The following is a 24,612-nucleotide window of genomic DNA, read 5'->3' as shown; positions in this document are numbered from 1 at the left end:
ACGCTCACCCACATACACACTGATCTGCTGCCCGCAGTGACAGCACAAGGGGATATTGGGGGCCTTCAAGGCCAGCAGGACATGCTCTCCCCTGCCTGGTTGAGTTACCCCGCTAACGGTCGGTCTGTTGGCAGGTCGGGTAGATCTCCTAGGGAGCAGGCAGTCCTGCGTGGTGCTCCCTGTTCCACAGAGTCCTGTTTAAGAAGCCCAGGTTCGGTCCCTTCTCTCCCTCTCACATGTCGCCCAGCATTCTTTAGCTCCCTGTGTTTGTCTTTTTCACTCACTAGGGGAAGCTACACGACCCTCAACTCATGGGCATCATCCCAAGGATTGCACATGACATCTTTGACCACATCTATTCCATGGACGAGAACCTGGAGTTCCACATCAAGGTAAGTGCTATTATTGGGTCCCAAGAGAAGAAACTGAGTCCCAGATCGTGTTTCTTTGCTTTTCTCTTTTATGTATACATAGAAGATTTTATCTAATTTAAATGACATCCCTGTGATCAGCAGAACCATATTTATTAGTTAATGACTCAGGCTAATACTGAGGAAATACTTAGATAAAGTCAAAGCCCTTTTTAGGATGGAATCATCTTGGTAGTTGTCTGAATTCTACCCTTTACCCTGTGGATTTCTGTAGATCTGACTGGCCTGTGTCCATGATTGGGTGAGGACAGCATTTCCCAAAGTGTGTTCCATGGAATACAATCCCTCATATTATTACTCAGTGGGCTGCAATGGAAAAGGCGTATGTGGTCAAATTAGCTGGGAAAATGCTTTGTTGAACAATGTTAAACTTACCCCAAGCTTAAATATGCTAACGTGTAATGCAGTTCTGCAAAGTGGACGTGTACTGTATTATATTTCCTATCTTATTTGACTGTGGACATACTTTACCCTCCTTGGAGGATGACAGACTAGTATCTTGAGGAGCGCTTTCTGAGAAATGTTAGGAAAGGGAATTCTTTTCCTCCTTGTTTTTGTTTTTCAAACCTACGTTCTGGCTTAAATTTGAATTGAAAGAGAGATTTCTACTCTCAACTATAGCTGTGAATTCATAACATTTGGTAGAAGGGGTATATTCATTGGAACGCCTTTGTTTGCAAGTGACTGAAAGCTACTTGTTTAAGCAAATAGAGGAAGTTGTTATAAGATACAGAATCTGACAGCAGGCATGGGGGCGGGGAGTTGTGGAGAAGTAAGAAATCCAGGCTCTGCTTTTCCTTTTTTTTTTTTAACTTAAAAAAAATTGCGATATACCATAAATTTAACCTTTTTAAAGTGTACAGTTTGATGGTTTTTAGGATATCTTCAAAATTGTACAACCATGATCACTATTTACTTCCAGAACATTTTCATTACCCCCAAAAGTAACTCCATCTCCATCACAGTCCCCACGTTTCTTAATTTCTTTAATCCCCACCCTCTTGCTTAATTTCTTTCCCTTGTTCCAGACCATCTTTCTCTTTTCTGTGTATGGGAAAGAGGGTGCATGGCAGCTCCTGCTCTACATTCCCTTATTTCCAATTCATCATTCCCCTGGGGAGGGGCCCATTGGCCCAGCCTCCAGTAGGTACCCCCTGCCCCCAGCTCCGATCAGCTGTGTCCAGGATGCACGTGGCTGATAGGGTCCCTGCCACAGTGACTGGGGACGGGGTTGACAAGAAGGTGGAGGAGAAAGGGGCAGTTAGCAGACTTGGAGGTGAGCAGATCAACCAAGAGGCTGCTCATCCTTGAAGGCTGGGACCCAGGTGCCTAGGCCCATCATTTTAGAGGTGAGAAACTGAAGTTCATGAATATAGAGCCAGATGGCCAGAGTGACATATCAAGTCCTCGGCAGAGTTGAGATTTATTGACTTAATTAATTTATTTATTTTTGGCTGCGTTGGGTCTTCGTTGCTACGCGCGGGCTGTCTCTAGTTGTGGTGAGCGGGAGCTACTCTTCGTTGGGGTGCGCGGGCTTCTCACTGCAGTGGCTTCTCTTGTTGCAGAGCACAGGCTCTAAGCGCACGGGCTTCAGTAGTTGTGGCACGCGGGCTCTAGAGCGCAGGCTCAGTAGTTGTGGCACGTGGGCTGAGTTGCTCTGTGGCATGTGGGATCTTCCCGGACCAGGGCTTGAACCCGTGTCCCCTGCATTGGCAGGCGGTTTCTTAACCACTGCGCCACCAGGGAAGCCCCAGAGTTGAGATTTAGATTCTTGATCTGACCAACCCCACATGCAGTACCTATTCCATTATATTAAATTTCCACCTCTACTTATTCCTGCTGTGTACCTTCCCCAAATTATATTTAAACAAGTCAGAAACTGTTTGCCCAATTATAAAGTACATCCGGCAAATCTTTTTCTTTATAGCTCCTTTTGTTGGCTGAAGCCAGCTTCTCCTCCTTGCTAGAGTTTTTTATATCTGAGGGTACAGACACTTGTTGCTTTGATGGGATCAAGATTTGGGAGCTTAGTGCATCTTTAAGGCTGTTTGCATTTAAATACCTTAAACCACTATAGGGCTCTTATGGGATAATCCTGGAGTAAGATGTTAAACCAATTATCGCCCTCAAAATAAGGTCTCATATTAGAATCTTATTAAGATAAAAATAGCCCCAGCATGAAGGGGAAGGAGAGGAGGAAGAACACTCACGTCTAGGGCTGAATTTTACAGTCCAGCTTCCTGTCCTGCATTTGTAGTTAGGCTGTCTTATTTCACAAATAATAATTCTAAATGAGCAGGTTCGTTATTGACTGCTTCTTATTTTGAACTGAGTAGTGACAGGCTTAATCAAGAAAAAGAGGCTTGATTAAGGCAATATTGAAAATCTCTTCCTTAAAGTGAGTCCCACAGAGGTTTTATTTATTTATTTATTTTTACATCTTTATTGGAGTTTAATTGCTTTACAATGTTGTGTTAGTTTCTGCTGTATAACAAAGTGAATCAGCTATACATATATATATATCCCCACATCCCCTCCTTCTTGAACCTCCCTCCCACCCTCCCTATCCCACCCCTCTAGGTGGTCTCAAAGCACCGAGCTGATCTCCCTGTGCTATGCGGCTGCTTCCCACTAGCTATCTATTTTACGTTTGGTAGTGCATATATGTCCATGCCACTCTCTCACTTCGTCCCAGCTTACCCTTTCCCCTGCCCTTCCCCCTGTGCTGCCCCGCCTCCCACCGCCCTGCCGTGTTCTCAGGTCCATTCTCTATGTCTGCGTCTTTATTCCTGTCCTGCCCTTAGGTTCTTCATAACCATTTTTTTTTTAAGGTTCCATATATATGTGTTAGCACACAGTATTTGTTTTTCTCTTTCTGACTTACTTCTCTCTGTATGACAATCTCTAGGTCCATCCACCTCAATACAAATAACTCAATTTCATTCCTTTTTATGGCTGAGTAATATTCCATTGTATATATGTGCCACATCTTCTTTATCCATTCATCTGTCGATGGACACTTAGGTTGCTTCCATGTCCTGGCTATTGTAAATAGTGCTGCAATGAACACTGTGGTACGTGACTCTTTGAACTATGGTTTTCTCAGGGTATATGCCCCGGGAGTGGGATTGCTGGGTTATATGGTGGCTCTATTTTTAGATTTTTAAGGAACCTCCATACTGTTCTCTATAGTGGCTGTATCAATTTACATTCCCACCAACAGTGCAAGAGGGTTCCCTTTTCTCCACACCCTCTCCAGCATTTATTGTTTGTAGATTGTTTGATGATGGCCATTCTGACCGGTCTCACAGAGGTTTTAAACATTATTTCTGAACATGCTTTCTCCTAGTGCCAAACAATGATTATTTATTTTTCTTCCATCTGGTTTTACAAAGTACTTGAGGTGACAAAAATAAAAAAATTCAACCCCCCACCCCAAAGCAGCCACTATCTGCTATGGTAAAAAGAAACTAATAAATCAGGATTCTCTTTCTACTTATATTAAATGAACAAGATTCTAATTGCCAGATTTCCTAATATCTAGTTCACAACCAGTCTTTGGATGTCATTAATTTTCTCTGTAACCTATGGAAATAAGGGCACAAGCTTAAGATCTCAAAGATAACAGAAAAGTCTTAATGAAGACCAGACAATTCTGAAATACATAGAATGGGTTGGAACCAGGGTTGAGTGGGCTGCAGAAGGGCTGGGTTAGAAATGTCTAAGGTTAGAGGCCAAGCAGACCCTAGGATTCCAGCCACAGGGAGAGGTTTCCAGAGCAGTAGGTCTTTCAAAGGTCAGGTAGTTGTATCTATGACAGAGAGGGTCAGTGACAGGGCTGTTTGACAGACATTCAAGCAGTCAGAGGTTGTTAGGGAGAGGACGCTCAGCTACAGATTCCAGGGTTTGAAGCCAGGACCCCAGGTCTCAGAGAAACGAGGCATCAGGAGGTTCCAGGCTGAGACACGGACAAAAGATAATGAACCAGGGCTGAGCTGGGTTGGGACTAGTGCTGGTTAGGGAGTGTTCACTTTCCCCTGCCTCGAGGCAGGACTGGTCCAGAGCTGGGATGTAGGGGTGAGATTTCACAGGTAGAGTTACATCCCAACTTTACAACTACTTTTCAACTTTTAAAACACCTTTTTGGCTCAATCCTCTGTTTAGATTTCAAAAAAAAAAAAAAAATCCATGAACTTGAAGGAGAGGACAGTTGATCTGGTCTGCAGAAGGCAAGTGTAGACAGTACAGAATCCTAGAGGGAATTTTGATATCATCACGTCGAATGGCTTCATTTGACAGATGGGAACATTGAGGTCTAGGGTCTTGGTTACTTGTGCATTAAATCTCCAAGGTCACGTATCCAGTTAAAGTTGTTCTCAGATATCAGCCTGAGATAAGATAAGAATCACCTGGGGAGTTTAGAAGCCGATTCCTAAATCTTATTGGAGATTCTGATTCAGGAGGATTGCAGGAGGGTTCAGGGCAATTTAAACAGACGCTATGGGAGATGCTGATATAGGCAGTGCTGGGACTGAAGTTTGAGAATAACTAATTGGAAGGCGTCCTTTCCCTCTCACAGTCTAGTTGTGTTTCATTAAATTGCATTTTGTTCAGATCCTTCCTGGACTCCCCAAAGCTGTCCACTATCACCGGCTCTCTCCCTGTTACTGTTCTGTAGTTCCAAGCAAACTGCCCTTATCCCCCTCCCCACCTTCTTCATGTGAATGTTTGGAACATGCTCCCTCCCTGGTCTGAAGCGGCTGTTAATGTCATGCCTGAGGTGAGGTCTACTGATCTTTGACAGTTACTTGCAAAGGACATGTTCTGTTCTAGCTGTTGTCATACCCAGAAGTTTGCTTGGTGCTCATCTAAGGTGAAAAGGTAGAGTTCTCCTATAAGGCTGTCTAGCACAGGATGTAAATAACACCTGACTGGAAGTGAAGGCAACTCTGATGTGGGGATGGAGAGTGGCCCATTGAGCAGGGACTTGTAGAGCAAGCTGACAAGCAGGAAATAGGAGGCCAGGGGAGTGGGCTGGGGCTCCGCCCTCTAGACTCTGAATCTTCACTTTGTAGAGCTCTTCTCACTCTTCGTGGCATAACAAAAAGCTTTTACGAGTTCTAATAATGATGTTTTTGAAATACAGGGTGGCATTTCTGTTTCAAAATCAATTTGTTTTTAATCAGGTTTCCTATTTTGAAATCTACCTGGACAAAATCAGGGACTTACTCGATGGTGAGTAACCCGAATTCTTGTCTTTTATTTGTTCTGTAACTGAAGTCCAGAAAGGTTGGCATGATGTACAGCACTTCTGCTTAAGGAATTTATAGAGATGTTCTGTTGCCTTCAGGCTATCTGCTTATTCTCAGCCAAAGCTTTAACTTGAGTCATTGCAAAGTGATTAGATTTACCTGTCTTCTGTAACAATTTCTATTTTTTCTCCAATACAGGGTCTTTAACTTTTGTTTTCTTCTTTGCATGTCATCATTATCATCTCTGTAGTATCCAAGACAAACTTGGCTGTTCATGAAGATAAAAACAGAGTCCCGTACGTAAAGGTATGAGGAAAACTTGATTGATGATGCAATTGATTTCCCTCCAGTCACTGTCATAATTATTACATAAGATGCCCAGAATATTACCTTATAAACTGCATATAGATATTTAATCATGTTCCTTATATTTAATATTCATCTGGTTAAAAAAACTGACTTTTAATTTCTTCAGTTGTTTCTATGTAAGTTTATCACAGATGTCAAATCACATGAGGTAAGAACTGGAGAACTGAACATTATTCACCTTTAAAGAGGCTTTGGTATTGAGTACGGTTGTTCATACTTTGCACTTAGGAGAAACCTGTCATAGCACTATGTCTACAACTTCAGTATCTAATTAAAGTTGGTGGCTAGATTGAAAGGCAAAGCAAGATTTCATCCATTTCTTTTTCCGTCATTGGTTTCCTTCTTTATTTTCTGTCTCCACTGCTGATGATTATGGATATGTACCTAAAGTCTGGCATTTATTTTGTGGTTTACTTCTGGGTTTCCTAGCGTTTGCTCGGACTTTTTTTTTTTTTGCGGTACGTGGGCCTCTCACTGTTGTGGCCTCTCCCGTTGCGGAGCACAGGCTCCGGACGTGCAGGCTCAGCGGCCATGGCTCACGGGCCCAGCCGCTCCGCGGCATGTGGGATCTTCCCGGACCGGGGCACGAACGCGTGTCCCCTGCATCGGCAGGCAGACTCTCAAACACTGCGCCACCAGGGAAGCCCCAGACTTCTTTTTAATGTACACTTGCAAGCCCTAGGCGAGGAGGAAAAGTTGTTGGGTCGACAGTGCAGCCTTTCTCTGGATTGGCAGCTCTAGAAGAGAAGTGGGAAAATGTTTAGCTGTTTCAAAGTCATGTTGCTTTTCAGTTTTTCCATGACCAACCTGATCTGGCTGTCTTGCAGGGGTGCACCGAGCGGTTTGTGTCAAGCCCCGAGGAGGTCATGGACGTGATAGATGAAGGCAAAGCAAACCGCCACGTGGCTGTAACGAGTAAGCCTGGGGTGGTGTTCCCTCCCCTCTAACTTAGGACACAAATGTCTGCCTACCAACCAGGTTGGGTGGGGGTAATGAGGTCCAAGTGGAATAATGCAGGGGAAGGCGGTTGTAAAGCCGTGACAGGCACTCAGAACACAGGGTTGTAAGCAATACCAGCAGGCCTGGGCAGGTCCTGGGAAACAGCGCCTCCTGCTGTCCAGGGGCCTGTTGGAAATGTCGGGTGACACTCACTGACTGGGCCCTGGTAACAGCCTAAGCCTGAAAACTGGGCTAAACAACCAACCAACCAACTAAAGGGGGAAGAAAGTAAGCTTCTAAGTTCATTTATTTTAACTATGTTATTGTTTAAAAACATCCAAACCAACAGATTCTATAGGCCAGTCACACGCATGGAAAGAAACCGTGTTAGATTTCTGCACTTTGTAAACAAGGAAAAGAAAGACATGGAGGAACGGGAGCTTGACTGTAAACTTTGTGATGCCTTGTTGGTAACAAACATAGTCAGGTCAGCTGGTTTACCTTGCGATGCCTTCCTCGGCCTGTCTCAGGGAAGCAGGTCAGGTGGTGGTTAGAGCAGCAGAGTTTCCATGAAAAGATGGGGGCTGTCTGTCTTATTCAGATGAGATGTGCACAGATGAGAGTGAGTTCATGTGAAGAGGACTTGAAAGAATGAAGGATTTCTAACTTTTTTTAAAAAATATTTATTTATTTGGCTGTGCCGGGTCTTAGTTGTGGCAGGTGAGATCTTTTAGTTGCGGCATGCAGGCTCTCAGTTGCGGCACTCAGGATCTAGTTCCCTGACCAGGGATCGAACCCAGGCCCCCTGCAATGGGAGCACGGAGTCTTAGCCACTGGACCACCAGGGAAGTCCCTGAAGGATTTCTAGCTTTGAAGAGAGAAAAATATCTGGGGAGGGCATATGGGCAATGCAGTGTTTCTTAACATATTCTTCATAATATCTTCAAGGTGCTGACATTAAGAAAGAGAGTCAGCTTGCTTTGTTTGATCTGAATGAGTAGACCACCCAGAATTGTTGAAGCTACATGGAGGCAGATTTTAACCTATCACAAGAAGAACTCTAGTCCTTAATGCTGCCCCAAGTAAAGCCTACCTGGAGAGGTAGTGAGTTACCCGCATTGTGTAGAAGAGATTCAAGCTGTGCTTGGTTGACTGGTGCTATGATCCTTTGATCCAGAACTGTAATTCTCAACTGTTTCCCTACCCCCACAAATGTATCAGATGATATTCCTATACATGGCAAGTTTCATAGGTGAGCCTAGACCTGTATACAGTGTAGGTTAAGCTCTACTTCTTTCTCTTCTGCTTATACGCATATAGGAAAGAATGTAAGACTGATACTCTTATACTAATAGCATCTCTCATTTGTAAAGAAGTTTTTCACTGTTTCTTAAGTTATTGTTAGTTATGAATTATTCATGACATACCTGACAGTCCTTCTTGGCCCCCTGGTTCAGAACTGTTGGTCCAGAACATTACTATTTTTCTTATCATTCTGGTAAGTTGTTGTTTTTTTTATTTTGTTACATTATGCATAACATAAAATTTACCATTTTAACCACTTTTAAGTGTACAATTTAGTGGCATTAAGTACATTCACAATATTTACAACCATCACCACTTCCTATTTCCAGAATTTTTTTCCCAGAATTTTTAATTATCCCAAAGTGAAACTCCATATCCATTGAATAATAACCCTCCATACTCCCTCCTCCCAACTCCTGGTAACCACCACCCTACTTCCTGTCTCAGTGAATTTGCCAACTCTAGGTACTTCATATAAGTGGAATGAAATAAGTCCTTTTGTGACGTGCATGTTTCACTCAGCATAATGTCCTCAAGATTCATCCATGTAGCATGTGTCAGAATTTCCTTCCTTTTTAAGGCTGAATAGCATTCCATTGTATGCATAGACCACATTTTGTTTTCCATTCATCCACAGATAGACATTGTGTTGCTTCTACCTTTTGGCTATTGTGAGTGATGTTGCTATGAACATGGAAGTATTTATAAATATCTGTTCAAGTTCTTGCTTTCAGTTCTTTTGGGTAAATACCCAGAAGTAGAATTGCTGGATCATACGGTAATTCTCCTTTTAATTTTTTAAGGAACAGCCATACTGTTTTCTATAGCAGGTGCACCATTTTATATTCCCACCAACAGTGTGCAAGAGTTTTAATATCTCCATATCCTTGCCAACACTTCTTATTTTCTGGGGTTTTTTTTTTCTTTTTAATCATCATCCTAATGGGTGTGAAGTGCTATCTCATTGAGATTTTGATTTGCATTTCCCTAAGGATTAGTGATGTTTAACATTTTTTCATATGCTTATTGGCCGTTTGTGCATCTTCTTTGTAGAAGTGCTATTCAAATCCTTGGCCCATTTTTTTTAAATTGGGTTGTTTGACTTTTTACTGTTGTTTATTTGTAGGAGTTCTTTATATATTCTGGATCTCAATCCCTTATCTGATATATGATGTACAAATATTTTCTATTCTGTGGGTTACCTTTTCACTGTTGATAGTGTCCTTTCACACACAAAAGTTTTTATTTTTTTTTAATTAATTTATTTTTTTTGCGGTACGCAGGCCTCTCACTGTTGTGGCCTCTCCCCTTGTGGAGCACAGGCTTCGGACGCACAGGCTCAGCGGCCATGGCTCACGGGCCCAGCCGCTCTGCGGCATGTGGGATCCTCCTGGACCGGAGCACGAACCCATGTCCCCTGCATCGGCAGGCGGACTCTCAACCACTGTGCCATCAGGGAAGCCCAAAAGTTTTTAATTTTGATGAAGTTAAATTTATCTTTTTTGTTGCTGTTGTTGCTTGTGTTTTTTTGGTGTCATATCCAAGAAATCGTTGCCAAATCTCGTGTCATGAACCTTTTCCCCTATGTTTTCTTCTAAGGTATTATAGTTTTAGTTTTTACATTTAGGTCTTTGGTCCTTTTTGAGTTAACTTTTGTATATGACTTAAAGGAAGAGTCCAACTTCGTTTTTGCACGTGGATATCCAGTTTTCAATTTGGTGAAGAGACTGTGCTTTCCCCATTGAATGGTCACTCTTGACACTCGTGTTGAAAATTATTTGACCATATTATGTGAGGGTTTATTTGTAGGCTGTCTATTTCATTGGTCTATATGTCTACCTTTATGACAATACCACACTGTTTTGATTACCATAGCTTTGTAGTAAGTTTTGAAATCAGCAAGTGTGAGACCTTAAACTCTACTCTTTTTAAGGATTGTTTTGGCTATTCAGGGACCTTTGAGATTCATCTGAATTTTAAGATGGACTTTTCTATTTCTGCAAAAAACATCATTGTGATTTTGATAGAGATGGCATTGAATCTGTTGGTAGTATGGACATCTTAATAATATTAAGTCTTTCCAAGAACAAGGATTATCTTTCCATTTATTTGTGTATTCTTTAATTTCTTTTAGCAATATTTTATAGTTTTCAGTGTATGCCTCTCACTTCCTTGGTTAAGTTTATTCCTAAGTATCTTATTCTTTTTGTTCTAATTTTAAATGGAATTGTTTTCTTAATTTCCTTTTTGGATTGTTCATTATTATATATAATGGAACTGATTTTTTTTTTTCTTTTTTTGCGGTACACGGGCCTCTCACTGTTGTGCCCTCTCCCGTTGCGGAGCACAGGCTCCGGACGCGCAGGCTCAGCAGCCATGGCTCACGGGCCCAGCCGCTCCGCGGCATGCGGGATCTTCCCGGACCAGGGCACAAACCCGTGTCCCCTGCATCGGCAGGCGGACTCTCAACCACTGCGCCACCAGGGAAGCCCAATGCAACTGATTTTTATGTATTGCATTTGTATCCTGCAACTTTGCCAAATTCACTAGTTCTAACATTTTTGTGGAATCTTTTAGGGTTTTTTCCCACATAATCTGGTTAGATAGTTTTGAGAAATAATTGCTAGTGGGGTTGAGTAAAACAGTCACTGGGGTCTCTGCCTGCCTGGTGAGCAAAGACGGGGGTCCAAGAAGATTTTTATTTTTGGTACTTGGTCCTAATGAAGCATATTTCATCTTTGAGACCTTCTATATGCCTAGCATGGGTTATAGAAGAAATGTATGTCTTGATCCTTCCTTAAGAAAGTCATAATTCTTCCTTAAGAAAGCTTATGATATCACTGATAAGGCAAGGCTTACACACATGAAGAAGATGGAATACATCAGAATGATAAAGGCTGAGGGACTTAAAATGAGGCAGGGGAGGAAGACTTGAGCTCTTCAAGGAGAGAGGTAGGCTGGATTGGGGTGTTGGAGGATGGCAGCTTTAGGCAGAGCTCAAGACTCTGTTTTCTTAAACCACTGACCACGATTTTTAGATTAATTTCTTTGCCACGTGAAAATATTTTAAATCTTTCATTTCTAGAGTGGGCGTTGTTTTGCAGGAGAAATGGTCTCAGGTGATTTTTTAAATTGAGTGGACTTACAAAAAACGGAGCTATTAGGCATGATTTGTTGTGTTTTTTATTGAGATGCTTGCTACCTAAATTTATATGTTCTTTGTAGAGCAGTAAACTGTTTTCCTTTTCAGACATGAATGAACACAGCTCTAGAAGTCACAGTATCTTCCTGATTAATATTAAACAAGAGAATGTAGAGACTGAAAAAAAACTCAGTGGGAAGCTTTATCTAGTTGATTTGGCTGGGAGCGAAAAGGTAATTGGTTCTTTATTTGTATTATCCACAGTTTCCCCGTTATTGGCTTCAGTGTGCAATGGGATAATTTGTATGTCTTTCTATTCCCTGGTTTTAAAGAGCTTTTAAAGTTTCTGATGTTGTGCTAAGATGTTATTAAATTTAACCTTCATTTCTCTGCTCTTTCTTTTCTGGTCCTGAAGTCCCCTATTCATGTCACAGGAGGTGTTTTGAATGCCAACCTGATTTATGCCTAATAGACCCTGATGATGACATGAGGCGAGTGTTGGTGTGAACTTAGCCTGGCAAAGGCAGCGGCACAAATGGTGGAGGGACGTGAACTTCTGAGAACAGGAAAGATCTCTGTGTTTTAACAGATTCAAATAGGCCAGGAAGGGGCTTTGACGCTGGAATGTGGCAGGCCTGCCTCTGCAGGTTTGTTTGCTGATAGAAGATCTGGAAAGTGGGGCTCTCCCTGCCTTCCCGGCTTCTCTCTGCAGGAGGCATGAACTGACCGTGTTCTGTGTGGGCAGCCTCACTCCCTTCAGTCTACGGGGTCTGGAGCCAGTGTTTTAGCCACAAGCCCTGACCCTTCTCTGATTTTGTGAGGATTTTCTTTTGGCATCTGTACCCTTTCCATGCTCTCCCAGGCACTGGCTGAGGCCATACTCCAGACCGAATAGGCTTCCCAGAAACTCCCCTCTGCCCTCCCAGCCTCACTTCCGTAGCACCACCGGAGGCTCCTGCTGCCACACCCCGGCTGGGGGCACTGCCCACCTCGGACAGCATCACAGAGCAAGTCTCTCTGCACAGTACCATGTGGCCTCCCTCATCTCTGATGTCGTGCTAACTGTCCCCATTAGGGGACAGTCTCCCAGACTGTCAGTCAGTCTCCTGTCAGTCAGTCTCCCAGACTGTGTCATTGATCCCCACTTACTGCTCCCACCACTGAGTTGCTGGACGCCAAGTTATGGCCACTAACATCCGTGTGAGTAATGGCTACTTGGATTGTCCTCCTGTCCGCGTTTGTTCAGCCTTGAGCAGATCACACGTATCCTCCTAGTTGGCAGTCGAAAATCGAACTGGTCCAGGCTTGTAACTTTAAACAGATGCCCACCAGAACGGGAGTAGAGAGCAGCATTGCTCACTTCCAGACCGGCCATTAGCAACTAGCATCTGCTTTGCTGCCGCACCTGTTGTATGGGTCCAGACAAAGCTCCCAGTGACCCCTTCCCTCTTCCCAAGCTTGCCCCCTTTCCCTTTAGAGCACAGAGATGAGTACGTAAGGCCTAAACGCAGCTGAAAAGTGCTTAATGCAGGCAGTTGAGAGTGGAGGCCTGCACAGTGTCAGTGGTTATTACTTATGATATTTATGAGGCATTTTAAAGTTGTGGTCCTGCACGTCATTTCCTGTGCTAACATCTGTTTTGCTTGCTCTAGATGTGTCTGCATGAATGTAGCAGTGTGATCTAGTAGAACAGAGCTCTGGGTCTTAGTCCTGTCTTTCTTAAATGGTGTTCTTCCCTTGGGTGGGCAATTTGACATCCCTGGAGCTCAAAATTTTCTTGTCTGTGAAAGGAAGGTGATTGTACTTGTCTCGCATATTTCGTGGAGCTAAGATGCTCAAGTGTGAAAGCACCTTAAACAACACCTTGTGAATAGACTATTACTATTAATACTTGCGACACAGCAGCTCTGTGATTTCTTCATCTGTAAGCAGGGGACCCACACATGATTTCCAGAGAAATCTTTGAATTTTTCTTTGGGAAAAAATCTCCCCTTGGACATGCATTCATCTCTATCGTTGGGAGTTTCTCCTTTATACAGAATTGAAATCCATCTTCGCACAGTTTAAAATCATTTCCCTGCTTTTCTTTCTTTCTTCAGAGCGCAGCCGCTCCCCGCCGTGTCGTTTGTCCAGTCAGCAGAGCTATGAATCATGTTGAGTTCCCTTTTTTCTAGCATCTGTGAACTGCTTTCTACCTAGAGCAAATGCTGTAAATAGGAAATTACCAGTAATAACACAGCCGAGGAGGAATGGTGCATGGTCCCTCTAACTGCAGAGGAAAAAAGACAAATTCACTATGTAATGTACATTTTCTTGCCTTACATGTCTTGTCGAGTATTTTTCCTTTTGGATGATTGTTCCTTTTTTTTTCTTGCTATGGGAATAAGTAGGGAAGGAGCAGAGAGTCCGGATAACCATCCCTACCACTTCTTGTCCTTTGCTTGAAGTTGGAGCTTGTAATCTACGCTTTCCCAATAGTGCATTCATTGTGGCTGGGACCGTGTTTTCTCTTAATGCTTCCTGGGCATGTAGACTGTGGTTCAGTCTCGCAGGACCCCAGCCTTTCTGTAGCGACAGCACTTTTGGAGCCTGGTGTCCCTGGACAAATGTCCCCTGGGAAGCATCCGCAGCTCTACACTTGAGGCATCTCAGGTGTTCCCCGTAAAACCTAGTTGAGAGGAAAATGACAATAAGAGAGAAGAGATACCCAGCCTCAGGTGCAAGGGAAGGTTTTATCACCATGATTCTTACTTACCTTTATTTTCCCCTGCATTCCAGGAGGATTCACGTCAGTCCCTTCCTCCCCGCTTGCCGTCCTGTGAATTGGAATTTTCTCCTCTGTGCTTTTGCTGTCCTGTGCAGCTCACTGTTTTCTCTTCTCTCTGGTAGGTCAGCAAAACTGGTGCCGAGGGAGCTGTTCTCGACGAAGCTAAAAATATCAATAAGTCTTTGTCTGCTCTTGGAAACGTGATCTCTGCCTTGGCAGAAGGGACAGTAAGTGATCCTGTCCCCATCTATTCAATGATATTATGAGAAGTCACCTTTTGAGTTCGTGTACTCTCTTTGCCACACACCCCAGAGATTCATTTGTTTTTGTTCAGAAAGGGACAGGGGGAATCCTGGCTGTGGATGCCCTGCTTGCTGGGAAATCTAACCCATTAAAATGTGTGAATGGTGATGCTAATTTCATATGACCCGGGTGGTCCCAGAATGGGCATTCTAAACTTTGGCAAAATCCAAAGACCAGGCAACAGGTTTTTATTTCACATGTTTCTAAGCCCAGCTCCCATCACTCACTGGCTTGCCTCTGTATTTTCTCTTTGAATGGGCTGTAACAGCCACTATGTTTTCTTTTCCTAAATAGAAAACACACGTGCCATACCGGGACAGCAAGATGACTCGGATTCTTCAGGACTCTCTGGGCGGGAACTGTAGAACCACCATCGTTATTTGCTGTTCTCCCTCGGTGTTCAATGAAGCTGAGACCAAGTCAACGCTAATGTTTGGACAAAGGTGGGCGTGGCCTCTCGTAACCTATGCTCTGAGCTGGGTCTTAGGTGTCAGGAGTGAGCAGCGAGGGGCTAGGGTCAGAGAGGGAACAGAGTAGGGAAGCAAGCAGGCTGTTTAGTAAATTGCATCTAGCAGGTGACCTGTAAACTTGAGACATCATTGATTGAGGCCAAAGGAACAAGTATGTTTTAAAATAATGGGTAGGAATATGCCTATCAAAGGTATGATGTTGAAAAAAACAACTCAAACTTATTATAGATGTGATTGTTGGTTATTCCGTGGAGTGTTACTTTTGTTCGTCATGCAGTTAAGTCTCTCAGGTTCACAGAATTTCAAGGGTATATAACTCGACTGGTAACTGCCAGTCTTGGTAGTATGATTAGTGGTACCACTACTACCAGTAAGTACTTCCATATTTGGGATCCATTGCAAATTTGCTTGATAGAATAACTGAAACTTAGGTGATTGTAGAGTAGTTGCATAAATATAAAAGGGTGGGGAGAAGAAATACTGATACTTACCCTGGGGGTAGGAGATGCAGCATGTATGCTGAGGAAAGGGGAGGGTGGCCACCCTCTTCTCACCTTCAAAAATGTCCGAAGGAGATTTCCTAGATGTCTGAGAATTTTACGAGGTAGGCAGCAAGGACAGTCAGTAATCCTACAACAGGGCTTCCCTGGTGGCGCAGTGGTTGAGAGTCCGCCTGCTGATGCCGGGGACACGGGTTCGGCCCCGGTCTGGGAAGATCCCACATGCCGTGGAGCGGCTGGGCCCGTGAGCAATGGCCGCTGAGCCGCGCGTCCGGAGCCTGTACTCTGCAACAGGAGAGGCCACAGCGGTGAGAGGCCCGCATAACGCAAAAAAAAAAAAAAAAAGTAATCCTACAACAACATTCATGGGTATGGATTAGTTCATTCCTTCCTTTCTTGATCTTCAGTCATGGTCTGTCAGTTCCAGGTGTTGAGCCCCATCCTCCCTGCAGGGCTGCCTCAGGTGCTAGTTCCCAGAGTGCTGGGGTGCTGTGGCTTGGGACCATCTGAGCATCTTCCATGCTCAATGGGCTGAGCCTGAACCTGAGGTTGGGAGTTGTGGATTCTACTGCTGTCATTCCCTTCAAACAATTGTGTGATCTTTAGACAAGTTACCAGTTCTCTGTGGGCTCCAGCTGCCTTATGCACGGAGCACTCCCTCCGCCTTCCTCCTGGGAGTGTGTTGTGTGGTTATGCCTGAGAAATCGTTTAGGATGCCTAGCGAAAGGCCAGATGGTGGTCGGCATTCTGAATGGGAGATTGTTACGGCTTGTTTAAACTGCATTAAACCCCACTCATTTCCTGAACCCTCAACAGAACATAGAATTACCCAGTCATGGCACCTGTGGGATGTCTAAATAAATAATAATTACACAGAATGGTTGTAGAACTAATATATCTTTTAAATTGGATTTGGGTCCTTTACTTCCTCTCAGATCACTTCCTTGATTAGCACAATGCTTAGGTCAATGGATTGCAGTAGGATAACACCTACTTTTTCTTAAGGGTCACAGAATACCTATAAACCTGTATCTGTTTATGGGAAACGTAGAGGACTGTGGGGATCATCCTGCCTGCCCCATCTCTCCTGGTTTCTTTTTCTGTTCGTTTCTTGTTTTTGCGGTACGCGGGCCTCTCACTGCTGTGGCCTCTCCCGTTGCGGATCACAGGCTCCGGATGCGCAGGCTCGGCGGCCATGGCTCACAGGCCCAGCTGCTCCGCGGCATGTGGGATCTTCCCGGACCGGGGCACGAACCCGTGTCCCCTGCATCTGCAGGCGGACCCTCAACCACTGCGCCACCAGGGAAACCCACTAGCACTTTTTTAAAGGAACTAGTGTGTGCCAGGCATGTCAAAATCCTCATAGAAATTCTGTCAGGTAGGCATCTCTCCCCTTTGTGCAGAGGATGAAATTGAGGCTTTGGCTCCAAGCCATCCTGCCCCTGAGACCACACAGCCAGTAAATAACTAAATGTGCGGGATGTTATAGGACCGAGACCATATCATTTGACCCACAGCCTCTTCCATGTGGGCTGCTTGATCAGGGACCTTGATGAGCACAGCCCTCTGGGGTCAGTTACTCCAGCTTTGAAGCTAAGCTCTGCTTCTCACCCATTTTTTTCTCTCATTTCCTTCTCTTGGAGCCTGAATCTCCTTGCCTATATGAAGAAATATAATAACACCTACTTCTGATAATTATTGGGAGGATTAAATGAGTTGCTTCAGTTTTTACGTAGCACAAGGGCTGGCACAGAATAAGGTGTCCAGTGATTGCAAGTCCCCCCTTTCCTCCATCTTTCAACAGGCTTGGGAAAGTCATGGTCATGTATGGGACTGGACTGAACGTGACATAATGTACAAGGATATGGGTGTAATATAAGTATCAGGACTGAATGAAGTAGGAGTAGAATTAAAGTTCTGGAATGAATGATTAAAGAAATCCTGCTGAAGAAGACTTAAATAGACATTTCTCCAAAGAAGATACACAGATGGCCAATAAACACATGAAAGGATGCTCAACATCACTAATCATTAGAGAAATGCAAATCAAAAGTACAGTGAGGTATCACCTCACACCGGTCAGAATGGCCATCATCAAAAAATCTACAAACAATAAATGCTAGAGAGGGTGTGGAGAAAGGGAACCCTTTTGCACTGTTGGTGGGAATGTAAACTGATACAGCCACTATGGAGAACAGATTCCTTAAAAAACTAAAAATAGAACTACCATACAACCCAGCAATCCCACTACTGGGCATATACCCTGAGAAAACCATAATTCAAAAAGAGACGTGTACCACAATGTTCACTGCAGCTCTATTTACAATAGGCAGGACATGGAAGCAACCTAAGGGTCCATCGACAGATGAATGGATCAAAAAGATGTGGCACAGGGCTTCCCTAGTGGCGCAGCGGTTGAGAGTCCGCCTGCTGATGCAGGGGACACGGGTTCGTGCCCCGGTCCGGGAAGACCCCACATGCCGCGGAGTGGCTAGGTCCGTGAGCCATGGCCGCTGAGCCTGCACGTCCGGAGCCTGTGCTCCACAACGGGAGAGGCCACAGCAGTGAGAGGCCCGCGTACCACAACAAAAAAAAAAAGAAAGAAAAAAGATGTGGCACATATATACAATAAAAGAAACGAAACTGAGTTATTTGTAGTGAGGTGGATGGACCTAGAGACTGTCATACAGACTGAAGTAAGTCAGAAAGAGAAAAATAAATACCGTATTTATGGAATCTATATATAGATATATGTAATCTAAGAAAAAAGAGAAAAGGTACTGATGAACCTAGGGGCAGCACAGGAGTAAAGACGCAGATGTAGAGAATGGACTTGAGGACACAGGGAGGGGGAAGGGTAAGCTGGGACGAAGTGAGAGAGTAGCATTGACATGTATACACTACCAAATGTAAAATAGATAGCTAGTGGGAAGCAGCCGCATAGCACAGGGAGATCAGTTCGGTGCTTTGTGACCACCTAGAGGGGTGGGATAGGGAGGGTGGGAGGGAGACGCAAGAGGGAGTGGATATGGGGATATATGTATACATATAGCTGATTCACTTTGTTATACAGCAGAAACTAATACAACATTGTAAAGCAATTATGCTCCAATAAAGATGCTAAAAAATATAAAAATAAAAAGACCCTTAGTATGCATGTTAAAAAAAAAAAGAAATCCTGCTGATAATTTAGGATTCCAGGAAATAAATAGTATGTCAATTATATTTTCAAATGAAATAGGTTGGTCTATAATCTTTAGTCAGAGTCATCTGGATACTAGGCTCCATGAAGACAAGGACTAGTTTATTACCAGCCTCTGTTGTCCCAACAAGCACCTAGGACAACTAGGACACCGTAGGTGGTCAGCAGACAAATGTTATCAAAATGAATGAACAGATGAACCTAATGCTTATTATGTAGGAATCCCTAGAACATTAGAGCGGTTGCTGAACTATGACACCATTATGTCCAGAAATTTGGTTGGGTTTCGATCTGGTTTGTTTTCCTGCCCTTAATTAGAAATGTGTGAAATTTTGTTCCCTTTCCTCCATCTTCGAGTTAGTTAATGGATTCTTCAAAGACATCTAACTTCTCTGTGGGGCCAGTACCCGCTTTATTGTTAACTACACACATTGAACCCAATTACACGCAGACATGAGTCTGAACATCAGATTAGACGTGGTATCTGATAGCTAATGAGATTAAGCACTATGAACTCAGAAAAGACTGCCGGGCATCTCCCAAATTCAGTATAACGAGTGTTCATGATATTCTTGTTGCAGGGGTGGCCAAACCTAAGGGCAGCATGAAGTTCCTTAGTTCTTGCCACGTGGTTCTTTCAAGGACACAAAGAAAGTCCATGTTTGTTGCTAGGCTATACTGTATCGATGTTCTGAATAAAACAGTAGTAGGTCCTTTGATACAGTAGAAACATGACAGAGTATACAGGTGCCTGAGGGCAGCAGAGAGTCAAAAACCGTCCTCTGTCAGGAAGCTGAACACTTCCTGCTTTAAGGGATGGGGACTCAAATTAGAGCACTTTCACCAATTTTTCTTTTTCATCTGGCTCCCAGAGTTTCATTTCTTAGTCTTTAATTAGTCTTCCAAAGTCCTTTTTTTTAAAAAAAATCCATTTATTTATTTATTTTTAGCTGTGTTGGGTCTTCGTTTCTGTGCGAGGGCTTTCTCTAGTTGCGGCAAGGGGGTCCACTCTTCATCGCAGTGCGCGGGCCTCTCACTATTGCGGCCTCTCTTGTTGCGGAGCACAGGCTCCAGATGCGCAGGCTCAGTAGTTGTGGCTCACGGGCCCAGTTGCTCCGCGGCATGTGGGATCTTCCCAGACCAGGGCTCGAACCCGTGTCCCCTGCATTGGCAGGCAGATTCTCAACCACTGCGCCACCAGGGAAGCCCCCCCCCCTTTTTTTTTTTAAATGAAGTGCTGTCAGGCATACTAAAACCTTTGGAGGAAAGGTAATGCGTTCTTTTTTTTTTTAATCTTAATAAATAAATTTATTTATTTATTTAATTGCAGCATTGGGTCTTCATCGCTGCACTCAGCTTTCTCTAGTTGTGGTCTGCGGGCTTCTCATTATAGTGGTGTCTCTTGTTGCGGAGCACGGGATCTAGGCACGTGGGCTTCAGTAGTTGTGGCACACGGGCTCAGTGGTTGTGTCTCACGGGCTGTAGAGCACAGGCTCAGTAGTCGTGGTGCACGGGATTAGTTGCTCCGCGGCATGTGGGATCTTCCCGGATCAGGGCTTGAACCTGTATCCCCTGCATCGGCAGGCGGATTCTTAACCACTGCACCACCAGGGAAGTCCCCAAAGTACTTTTATAGCACTATTCAAAAAGGTTATTTTTAAGTTTTAGAAGTGTGGAAATCACCCAGTTAACAATTATCAAATCACCCAGTCATGGAAGCCTATTTAATGTACCTTGATTTGTGATGGTAATGAGGGAAAAGTGAGTCCCCAGGGGGCAGACCAATCAGTTTAGAAAAAGCCTGAATCAGCACATTGTTGACACCAAGAGTTTGATTGATCCAGCATGAATAATTCACAGGCTTTATTTATATGTTAAATGTGAAAGGGGAATGGATAGTTTAGGAAAAGTAATATTCTTTTTCCGATATGCACTTTTTGAAAAAAACTTGTGCCATTTCATGCTCAGTTTAACGGCAGCTGGATTAGGCAGAGCCTGGGTGGTGTGTGTGCAAAATGCATGTCCCCAGAGCATAACAAGTTCCCTGCGGGACGAGAGCAAGCACTTTGGCCAAGGGAGATGCTTGGCTGCAGGTTTGACATAGGATGGAGAAAGAATCAAATCACCCCCTGTTGGAGGGCCTGTTGCCAAACACCAATAGGGTTAATTTTTGCTCTTGGAGGAGGAAACGCTGTGGATGACAGTTAGTTTAACCAGATGCCAAATCTTTACCCAAGCTGGTCATTTCTTAATGTTTCTCCAGAGATTAAAATTTTTCAAAAGACAAAATTTAAAGCTTTTAATTTCTCCTTCCCTACATCCCCGACTCATGGGCAGGGAAATGGCCTTACCGGGAAACGGAAAGGTGCTTTGCGGCAGTCATGTGTCCAGAAGAAGGTTAGGTGTTTTATATGGGAACTAGGACCCAGAGCAGATTAGAAGGTGTGATGGTTTTATGTGTTAACTTGACTAGGCTGTAGTAGCCAATTATTTAATCAAACACTAACCTAGGTCTGAAATTTTTTTGTGGATACCATCTACCATTAGTTGACTTTAAGTAAAGCACATTATCCTCCATAATAGGGGTGAGGCTCATCCAATCAGATGAAGACGTTAAGAGCAAAAACTGAGGTTTTCTGGAGAAGAAACTGCCTCAAGACTGTAGCATCGATTTCTGCCTGAGTTTCCAGTGAGACAATTTCAATAGATAGATAGATAGATAGATAGATATCCTCTCTGATATATAAGATATCAGATATATAATATCTCTCTCTCTCTCTCCCCCTCCCTCCCTCCCTCCCTCCCTCCCTCTCCCTCCCTCCCTCCCTCCCTCCTGTTGGTTCTGTTTCTCTGGAGAACCCTGACTGATAGAGAGGGATGCTGGGCTACCCTCTTCCACCCCACAAGAGATCTCAGTCTCTTTATCTCTCTCTCACGCACACCATTCGCCATGTGGAATCATGCATTACAGATTTATTCTATGCATTGAAGGTGTGGGTTTGTCTAGAGCTCCTTGTTCAAATGCCACTACTATCCTGGAGAGGGAAAGAAAATGCTGAAAACAAGAGATAGGAAGGTACCAAGAGCAAACATCTTCCTGGCTGTTCCAGGGGAGGCCGAGGTAATTTGAAGAAACTCCAACAGTATGTAGTTTCTATATCATTTAGAACTGATCTTGGCCAGAAAGTACAAATATAGGCAATTATTCAGGAAATAGGTGGGGATGGGATTTAACAGGACATAGAGTGATGTGAACCAGTGGTTCTACGACTTCCCCTCTTCAACAAGGGTTTGATTCAGGTGCCAAATAAGGTGACATCACATATGGGGGCTTAATGAAGGTGGTAGAAATGGACACGATCAGTAATCTTGGAAGCCTGGGCATGTGGTTCTGAACAAGTAAATTGCGAGTTCAGTGACAGCGGAACTGAGAGGTGCTGAGGAGGACATAACAGAACACGCGAGGACAGAGGGGTAGAGTCTTCCTCTTGCCATCCTTCAGTGGAATATGTCAGTGTATCCTTTTCTGACGTAACTGTGTTTGTATGGAGATCTAGGTGGAGTATGTACTGTGGCCTCTGCTCTCTGTCTGCTATGCTTGGTCTGCCTTCTCCAAAAATGGTTAACATTCATTAGCTTTGAGATCTTTTAAAAACCGGATCCTGGTTCCCTCCCTATGGGGAGAAGAGATATTATATCTGGTGCAGGCCTAGATCGTATTATTTAAGTGGTGCTTATCTCTCTAAAGAAAGCTGAAACAAAGAAAAACTGCAAAACAGAAACCCTGATCATTGTACCTTTAAGATTTGACTCATTCCTGCTAAGTAGGTCTTGCTATTAAGCTGTAAACCTAATATCAATTAAGGTTCTTCCCCTAAGTAGCCTTTGGTTAGGATTTTGCTCAGTGTCTGCTGTGGTCATAGCTTGTGGAACAGGCATTTATTTCTGTATACAGCTTAGGGGATCTGGTTGAAAAACCAAACTGAGGATCTCTGAAAGTGAAGACCCAAGATACTTTTGTGCTCCCTTGTGAGTGATGAGGTCACACTGGATTAATCATATGTTAGCAGAGTGAGATTGACCCATAAAGATGATGAATGAGTAGTCAGTTCATGGCTATGGTAAGGCTCCCATGGATTATTGGGTTTTTTTCCTGTATCAAGGAGGTGATGTCTCAAAACTGTGGGGCTGGGTGGTATTGCTATTGCTATATAGCTTCAGCTAGAAAAAATGATAAAACCTGCCTTAAGAGCATTTCTTAATTTCTGCTATCCCATCAATTTTATGTTTCCTTGTTAGCTACCTGAAATCCTTTTGCAAACCAGGCTGAGCAGGAAATGCTCATGGGTCCTGGCACCGTGTCCTGAGTGCCCAGGATCCATGTTTATTCACTGTGTTTGAACAGAGGGTCCAGATGTAACACTGCTTAGTGTGATTGACAGCTAGCACGTATGTGGAAAATACCAAAATAAAAGAGCAATGAGTATGAGAGCTGGAAGACACTTGGACATGCTCTGCGGTGAACCAGGCAAAAACAAAACAAAACAAAACAAAACTCATCAGACCACTAGCTAATCCACACTGGCGGCAAAATTAGATAGAACCTAATCATTAGGCCCTTTCACTCTGTAGATTTTCCTAAAGTTCCTGGTAAGAAGCAACAAGAGATTATACATGTTCATCATCCTTTTATTCTAGGTCTCTTGTGGGAGCAAGGGACCAAGACACTCTTCATTTCATTTTGCAAGGTTGGTTTCAACCTCCTAGATAGGAGAATATTTGTTCTATTAAAAAGAAATAAATCCAGGCACAGAAGTTCAGTATCTCTCTTAGTAACTCTTGTTTCTTCCACAATTTAGAAATATTTGTATCTGACTTGATTTCTTTCCACATCAATTTATTTTTCTTAACTTATTTTTGTTGAATATAGCATACATATAGTAAAATACATTTAAGTATGCAACTCAGTAAAAATTTAAATATACATGTATATTCACATGTAACCACCACCTGGCATCTTAGAAGCCTCTCTTTGAACCCTCCCAGTCAGTACCCAACTCTCAAGGGTAAGTGTCATTCTGACTTCTGTCAACTTAGATGACTGTTTGCTGTCTTTGAACTTGATACAAATAGAAACATGCAGTATTATTTTGTATCTGGCTTCTTTTATGCAACACTGTATCTGTGAAGTACACTACATTGTTAGGTGTAGGAGTAGTTTAGTTTTCATAGTTCGATAATATTTTGTTGTATGAATATGGCATGTATGTATCCATTCTACTGTTGACGGTTATTTGTATTGTTTTCAGCTTGTGGCTATTATAAATGAAGTTGCTGTGACATTCGTTGTCATGTCTTTAGGTGACCATATGTCCTCATTTCTGTCGGTTATATACCTATGAGTGGAATTGCTAGCTCACAGGATGTAAGATATTTAGTTTTAATAGATAGTACCAAAGAGTTTTCTAAAATGATTGGAATAGCTTATACTCCCTCTAGTAGCAATTGAGTATTATAGTCACTGCACATCCCCATCAACACTTGGTATTATCAGTTTAAAATTTTTTAACCATCCTGTTGGGTGTGTAGAAGTATCCTGTTGTCATTTTATTTTGCATCTCCCTGAAGGCACCCTTTGTGGGTGGTATTTATTGGCACTTCTTTTGTGAAGTTCCTATTCAGATCTTTGCCCAGTGTTTTCACCTGTTGTCTGCTTTTTTTCTGATTGATTTATAGGGATTATTCTGGATAAGTCCTTTGGCAGATATATGGATTGTTTATATCTTCTCTCACTTTGCAGCGTATGTTTTAATTCTTTTAATGGTGACTTTTAATGAAGAGAGGGTTTTAAATTTTTATGAAGTCAAATTTATCTTTTCTTTCTATTCTATTTAAGAAATTAATCTTTGCCTACCCCAAGGTCTTAAAGATA

At 43.2% G+C, this 24,612-nt stretch overlaps 1 protein-coding gene across 1 annotated transcript in view; it reads left to right on the top strand.

Moving 5' to 3' along the window:
• KIF5C (kinesin family member 5C) overlaps nt 1-24,612 on the top strand; it is a 166,506-nt gene that overhangs the window by 71,239 nt on the left and 70,655 nt on the right. The window contains exons 4-10 of the mRNA XM_030852814.2: nt 288-392; nt 5,618-5,666; nt 5,934-5,989; nt 6,880-6,967; nt 11,547-11,671; nt 14,328-14,432; nt 14,803-14,951. Coding sequence (XP_030708674.2) covers nt 288-392; nt 5,618-5,666; nt 5,934-5,989; nt 6,880-6,967; nt 11,547-11,671; nt 14,328-14,432; nt 14,803-14,951 — 677 coding nt within the window. The remainder of the gene's footprint in view (nt 1-287; nt 393-5,617; nt 5,667-5,933; nt 5,990-6,879; nt 6,968-11,546; nt 11,672-14,327; nt 14,433-14,802; nt 14,952-24,612) is intronic.

The sequence above is a fragment of the Globicephala melas genome, chromosome 7 (assembly GCF_963455315.2).
Source record: "Globicephala melas chromosome 7, mGloMel1.2, whole genome shotgun sequence".
Taxonomy (NCBI): Eukaryota; Metazoa; Chordata; class Mammalia; order Artiodactyla; family Delphinidae; genus Globicephala; species Globicephala melas.
This window is presented reverse-complemented; position numbering and strand designations above follow the sequence as displayed.